This window comes from Salvelinus alpinus, chromosome 17 (genome assembly GCF_045679555.1).
Source record: "Salvelinus alpinus chromosome 17, SLU_Salpinus.1, whole genome shotgun sequence".
NCBI lineage: Eukaryota > Metazoa > Chordata > Actinopteri > Salmoniformes > Salmonidae > Salvelinus > Salvelinus alpinus.
In genome coordinates this window covers 35,247,747-35,254,885 of record NC_092102.1, presented here as the reverse complement: position 1 = coordinate 35,254,885, position 7,139 = coordinate 35,247,747, and the positions used below count along the sequence as shown (strand labels likewise).

At 45.4% G+C, this 7,139-nt stretch overlaps 1 protein-coding gene across 2 annotated transcripts; it reads right to left on the bottom strand.

Annotated features, from left to right (window-relative positions):
• Window positions 1-302: 302 nt before the first annotated feature.
• b3galt4 (UDP-Gal:betaGlcNAc beta 1,3-galactosyltransferase, polypeptide 4) lies at window positions 303-6,378 on the bottom strand. Of its 2 annotated transcripts, XR_011668557.1 has the most exons (3): window positions 6,254-6,378; window positions 5,249-5,451; window positions 303-1,168 (listed from the first exon to the last, which is right to left on the bottom strand). XR_011668557.1 is itself a non-coding variant. In XM_071348735.1 (2 exons), the coding sequence occupies exon 1, from the start codon at window positions 5,199-5,201 to the stop codon at window positions 4,083-4,085; it is 1,119 nt and encodes a 372-aa protein (XP_071204836.1). In that variant the 5' UTR covers window positions 5,202-5,338; the 3' UTR covers window positions 1,034-1,168; window positions 3,976-4,082. The 2 variants fall into 2 exon arrangements, 1 of the variants encoding a protein (XP_071204836.1); XM_071348735.1 differs by lacking the exon at window positions 6,254-6,378 and having other exon boundaries at window positions 1,034-1,168; window positions 3,976-5,338.
• Window positions 6,379-7,139: the final 761 nt, after the last annotated feature.

Below are 7,139 nucleotides of genomic sequence, written 5' to 3'. Positions count from 1 at the left end.
ATTATCTTTCCGGCTCACTGTTTGCATTCCTCTTTTCATCACCTATATGCATCTAACCCGCAAGCCTCTACTCACACCCAGCTGTAATTGTCCTATCCTTATCTTATCCTTATATAAAGGTTTCATAGTTGGACAGAAAATCAAAGGGGGCAAAGTCAACTGTTAAAGATTGTGAGAGGGTGTGAGTGTGAGAGAGAGAGAGAGTTGAGTGAGTAAATGGGAAAGAGAAATAGAGAGCGAGCAGTTTAATAGGTGAGAGTGACTGTTATTGCAGTTCCAAAGATATTCAGTCTAAGAAAGGGTATGATTGAGGGCTTTATTAGTGATCAATCCATTCTTGCACACACACATTTTCTGAGTACATTCACACATCCTTCATACTAATACATCTTCACAGAATAGAATACTCAATATTCATTCTAGGTGAGGGAGGAGGAAGAACATACATGGCTACCCGGATCTGTCTTTGTTCAAACAATGCGAATTACAATGTTTCAGTTCACTTCTCACGTTAGTATTGAAAAGGTTATTGGAAACACTCCCCAATAATACATCCCCCCCAAAAATCCAAGAGATGTCCCTTTGTCTACAACATACACTCATAAATAATGTTGAAAACTGCATTTTAATTTGTATTGGATCTCCTCAGCTGCATTTACACAGGCAGCCCAATTCAGATTTTTTTCTCTCACTAATAGTTTTTTTGACTAATCAGATCAACTCTGAAAAAGATCTGATGTAAAAAAGATATACATTTGGTCAAAAGACCAATTAGTGGGAAAAATATCAGAATTAGGCTGCCTGTGTAAACGCAACCCTCTTGACTACAGAAGAGCCCTCTGCAGCAGTGGACTGAATCCCTCTCTGGGTCAGACAAATCATTACCCTCCCAGCCCAGAAAAACCAATGCATGTCTTTTATTCACACTCTACTTGCTAAACATGACAGTTACATAAGTTATTGAAGCGGGGTTATAAATACTGCATCTGTGTGTTTGTGTGTGTATGTGTTCGCCTATGGCAGTCCATCTCATCTGGTCTTTTTCATGTCTTGAGTGCTGCTGACTGACCATAGCGGTTGAACCACCAGGGAAGACGGGCTGACTGTGTACTGAGGTGCTCCCTTTGCCTCTGTTTCTTCCTTTGTTCCTTCAAGTTTATCTATAGAACTGCACAGATGAAAGCAAATCATCTATTCAGAATTCAGTTCAGATGAAGGACAGGAGTCGATGAGAGGAAACAATGAAAGAAAACCACTTGTTTTGATTGACATTTCAGCTGAATACATAATCGAGAAAATGCTTGGTACTACTGGAGTGATCTGGAGTGGGTGGGGGAAGAGAGAAACTATCATTTACATTTTTACCATATTATTAAAGTGGAAGCAAGAGTTAGTTGCATTTTGGCAACTTCATGCATCTTTAGTGCTAAATTTTCATAACTGAGGTGAAAGCAGCTTGAGTCTACTTAGGCAGTAAGTAATCTTACATAGTAGCTATACAGAAGAGACTATATACTAAGTCCTTTTGCAGGTTGTTTCAGTCTTACAGTAAGCTGATTACCTTATGCTTGTCTTGTGGCAGGGCTTGTAAACTATTACAGACTACAAAGGGAAGCACAGCCACAAGCTGCCCAGTGACACGAGCCTACCAGACGAGCTAAATTACTTCTACGCTCGTTTCGAGGCAAGCAACTCTGGTGTTCCGGACGACTGTGTGATAACGCTCTCCGTAGCCGATGTGAGTAAGACCTTTAAACAGGTCAACATTCACAAGGCCGCAGGCCCGGACAGATTACCAGGACGTGTACTCTGAGCATGCGCTGACCAACTGGCAAGTGTCTTCACTGACATTTTCTACCTGTCCCTGACCGAGTCTGTAATACCAACATGTCTCAAGCAGACCACCATAGTGCCTGTGCCCAAGAACACTAAGGTAACCTACCTAAATGACTACCGACTTGTAGCACTCACGTCTGTAGCCATAAAGTACTTTGAAAGGCTGGTCATGGCCCACATCAACACCATTATCCCAGAGACCCTAGACCCACTCCAATTTGCATACCGCCCCAACAGATCCACAGATGATAAAATCTCTATTGCATTCCACACTGCCCTTTCCCACCTGGACAAAAGGAACACATATGTGAGAATGTTATGCATTGACTACAGCTCAGCGTTCAACACCATAGTGCCCTCAAAGCTCATCACTAAGCTAAGGACCCTGGGACTAAACACCTCCCTCTGCAACTGGATCCTGGACTTCCTGACGGGCCGCACCCAGGTGGTAAGAGTAGGTAACAACACTTCCGCCACGCTGATCCTCAACATGGGGGCCAGTACCCTCCTGTACTCCCTGTTCACTCATGACTGCATGGAAAGGCATGACTCCAACACCATCATTAAGTTTGCTGATGACACAACAGTGGTAGGCCTGATCACCGACAATGATGAGACAGCCTACAGGGAGGAGGTCAGAGACCTGGCATAGTCACCCGGCATAGTCACTTTAACTCTACCTACATGTACATACATATTACCGACATGGCCAACACAACAACCTCTCCCTCAACGTGATCAAGTCAAACGAGATGATTGTGGACTACAGGAAAAGGAGGACCGAGCATGCCCCCATTCACATCGACGGAGCTGTAGTGGAGCAGGTCGAGAGCTTCAAGTTCCTTGGTGTCCACATCAACAACAAACTATCATGGTCAAAGCACACCAAGACAGTCGTGAAGAGGTCACGACAAAACTTACTCCCCCTCAGGAGACTGAAAAGATTTGGCATGGGTCCTCAGATCCTCAAAAAGTTATACAGCTGCACCATCGAAAGCATCCTGACTGATTACATCACTGCCTGGTATGGCAGCTGCTTCACCTCCAACCACAAGGCACTACAGAGGGTAGTGCGCACGGCCCAGTACATCACTGGGACCAAGCTTCCTGACATCCAGGACCTCTATACCAGGCAGTGGTATAGACTCCAGCCACCCTAGTGATAGACTGTTCTCTCTGCTACCGCACGGCAAGCGGTACCGGAGCGCCAAGTCTAGGTGCAAAAGGTTTCTCAACAGCTTCTACCTCTAAGCCATAAGACTCCTGAACAGCTTATCAAATGGCTACCCATACTATTTGCATTGCCCCCCCCCCCCCCCCCTTTTACACTGCTGCTATTCTCTGTTTATTATTTATGTATAGTCACTTTAACTCTACCTACATGTACATATTACCTCAATTACCTCGACTAACCATTGACTCTGTACCGGTACCCCCTGTATATAGCCTTGCTATTGTTATTTACTGCTGCTCTTTAATTGTTACTTTTATTTCTTATTTTTTACTTGATCTATTTTTTACTTAACACGTATTTTTTCTTAAAACTGCATTGTTGGTTAAGGGCTTGTAAGTAAGCATTTTACTGTAAGGTCTATACCTGTTGTATTAAGCGGATGTGAAAAATAAAATTAGATTTTAATTAGTAGAACATTCCATTATGCATTAATAACATTACTCTAAATTCTTACATTAATGGCAAATATCCTGTAGGTTATGTGTTTCCTGGTCAGTAATATTTACATATCTACAGCAGTGTTTCCCAACTCCAGTCCTCCAGGACCCCCAACAGTACACATTTTTGTTGTAGCACCAGACAAACTCACCTGATTCAACTCAATGAGGGCTTGATGATTAGTTGACAAGTTAAATCAGGTGTGCTTGCCCGGGGCTACAACTAAAATGTGTACTGTTGGGGGTCCTGGAGGACTGGAGTTGGGAAACACTGGTCTACAGTATGTGTCTGTGTGTGTTCTAGCAGTCTTAAATATATCTTCACACTAATTCCCTTCAACTACTGATTCATATTCCTTCAGCTTTGACAAAATGCCAGCATTATAACATAACATAAAATACATTCAAATATTCCTAAAAAGCTATAAAAATAAAAGCACATTTTCATAGTGCACAGTGAATCCTTACCATTCCCAATGAAATAGAGCACTTGTGCTATTCAGAGTATTGAAATCCTGGCAGAGGCACAGCCCCCAAAACACAATAGTTTCCTATCCACGAGGGCAACACCCCCCTCACAGCCCCTGATCCACCCCCAGAAAGGTCCCCAGCATGGCCCGGACTTTACAGACCCCCAGGGAGGCGCGCAGGCCCAGCCAGGAGCAGGGGGGAGGGGAGTGGATGTCAGCCCAAAACCGGAGCATCTCTCTGGGGGAGATGTGGTGGATGGACACCATGGCCTGGTAGCAGCAGCGCCCGTAGGGCACTGCGGGCCCACCAGAGAACAGCGGGCAGTGGGAGGGCAGCACTCCAGCTGCACGGGCACACAGACCCACAAACACGTCCTCAGGGGGCAGAGGGGTGGGCAGAGGTGAGGCAGCGGCAGTCAAGGAGATCTTGAGCAGGGTGGAGCGAGAGAGGATGTAGGCAGTGCCACTGCAGTAGTCAGGGAAGACAGATGCAGGGTATGCCCCTCTAGGGAGGTAGTGCTTACTGTCTGGGTCTCGGTCTGGAGCCACGTGAAGGTGGACCCGGCCAAGGTACAGGTCCCCATGCTCGTAGGTGTTGGTCACGGTGCTCCTGTTCAGGTAGCGCAGCAGGGCCCCGGGGTTGAACAGGACGTCATCGTCCACCTTGGCCAGGAAGTGGGCCTGGGGGCAGAAGTGTCGGGCCCAGTTCAGCATGGAGAGGGTCTTCAGGGTCAGGTTAGAGTAGGAGTCCCAGAAGCGCCCTTGGATCAGGTCCCCTCGTTCCCGGGCCTCCTCTATCAGCAGCTTGGCTAGCCCAGGGTCAGAGGCCACCCCGACCATGAACAAGGTCATGACCCTATGACCCCTGACCTCCACCTCCCCACCCCACGTGTCCCGGATGGCCTGGCGGGCCATCTGATTGGCTGGGGCGGAGGTCACCATGGCGATGAGGTAGGGTTTGGCACGCTGGCAGACGAGAGGGCTGGGCATAAGGAGGTACTCCTCGGGTCTGGTTGGGGGGACACTTTGTGGGAGTATGATCCCCCCCTGCGCCTCTACCATTGTGTTCATGTTCATGGAGGTGGCCCATGACTCAATGGAGTCCACGAAGAGCAGAGCTAGCAGGGCAGCACTGACTATCAGCACACAGAGAGCAGGCACCACCCCGAACCGCCCCCGCTTACCAAAGCGGGGCTTACACACCCACAGGCCCCGCCCCACCATGACCTCCAACCTCCACACTGCAGCACTCAGGCAGCTCCACAACTCACCCCTTCTCTCTTTATCCTCCTGTCTTCTTTCACGCCAGCTCTATAACTCAGAATTCTTATCTTTCCTCGTTTTACTTCCTTGCTGTCTCTTGTGTGTCTTTCTCAACCCTCAGTTGGTTGGCTGCAGATAACTCTCCAGATTGCAGGTGGCACGAGAGGTCCATTCAGTGCTGCATCACTGTATCCAGAGCAGGCCAGGGAAGCTGCACGTTATAGAGGCAAATAGAATCGGGTTAACACACACACACACATTGCCTGGAGCTGTCAATGGCTTCATATCCCACAACACTGTGCGTCAAAGCGTTGTCGTTATTCTCAGCGCAAATGAAAACAAAAGAGAGAAAGCATTTCCCAAAGGAGGACCCTGGCAAAGCTTCTGAATGAGCGGTATCCTTTGTCGCTTAGACCGATCCTTTAAAAAATATAAGATATGTAGCAGTTGATTCCTGCTATATAAATATCCTGATCATAAACATCACACTAACCCATAGGCTACACGTATAGGCTACACATCCAACTACACATCCACCACCAACTGAGACATCGTGCAGTCTGTTAATGATTAACCTAATCTTAAAAACTCCACCCAACCACTTACAGGGAAAACAATAAGACTTACACTACAGAACTTCCCCTACGTATAAAAATGCAGTTTAACAGTATACCATGATTTGGTACTGAGAGGCTACTGGATACTAGCCTACAGTTGTCATGAGCGTTTTGGCAACAAGAGCGTTACGCACGCAACATTGAAATATACTACATTTATTTGTTTTAAAATGTAAATATGATGTAAGTATGATTGAAGACACCCCAATCCTGATCTTATATTAGGCTACAAAGAAATTGATACATATCGGATGCCTATTGCTTATCATTGTTCTGTAGTAATCAACTGTAGGCGCCAGCGAATTTGGGACTTTGAATATATGTATTATTGCATTATTATTATTATTATTATAAATGGTGCCCACTCTATAAAATAAAAACGCAATAACATCAAACCTTGAATCCAATGAAGACGACCATGTCAACACATCCTGTCCATGGTTCCGTTATCCTCCGCAATATTTGTGGCTTCAAATATTCCCCACTGAGCATAATGCAGTAACAAACTCGTCACATCCGGATGCAGGCTGTACCATGCACTTAATGTTGAAGACAGACTGATAAGGTCAATTCATGCAAATACACGTATTCGACATAGACTGCTTGTGGTCGTGCGTTTCTCTTTTTAATGTAGGACTATTCGTAGGCTATAGGCTTAGTAGAGAAGATATTAGAAGAAGATAGATTTAGAATATATTATTGCATTTGACAATTCTTCTGTTCTTGATAGTTGCATGACATCTTGTGGACGTGTTTGTAAATGTAGCCTATCTTGTCAAGTATCTTTGACCCTTCTGAGCATTATTACACAGTAAGGGTTATGCTACACTACTTGTATGCCTATAATTATTGCTTTTTGATGACCATCAGAATCTCAACTTAATACTTGAGACTTATGTTTGACCATAATGTGGCCAATATTTCTTTGAGCCCTACTATAGCGTTTCCCAAACTTAGTCCTCGGGACACCAAGGGGTGCACGTTTTGTTTTTTCCCTAACACTACAAAACTGATTAAAATGATCAAAGCTTGATAATTACTTGATTATGTGAAACAACTGTGTAGTGCTTGGGCAAAAAACAGAACGCGCACCCATTGAGGTCCCGAGCACCGAGTTTGGGAAACCCTGCCCTACTACATTTTAGTACTAATCAGTGCTAAAGCTCTGTATGTGACATAAGCTTTTACAAGAAGAGATGGTCTGCAATTGAGCAACCTTTTCATGCCCAAAATAATTCAGGCTGTTCTGGAGGCAAAGGAGGCTCCGAACCGTACAAGATGG

Bases quoted from the DNA above. Each gene is read 5' to 3' on its own strand.
- b3galt4 (XM_071348735.1), bottom strand. From the start codon at position 5,201: ATGGTGGGGCGGGGCCTGTGGGTGTGTAAGCCCCGCTTTGGTAAGCGG.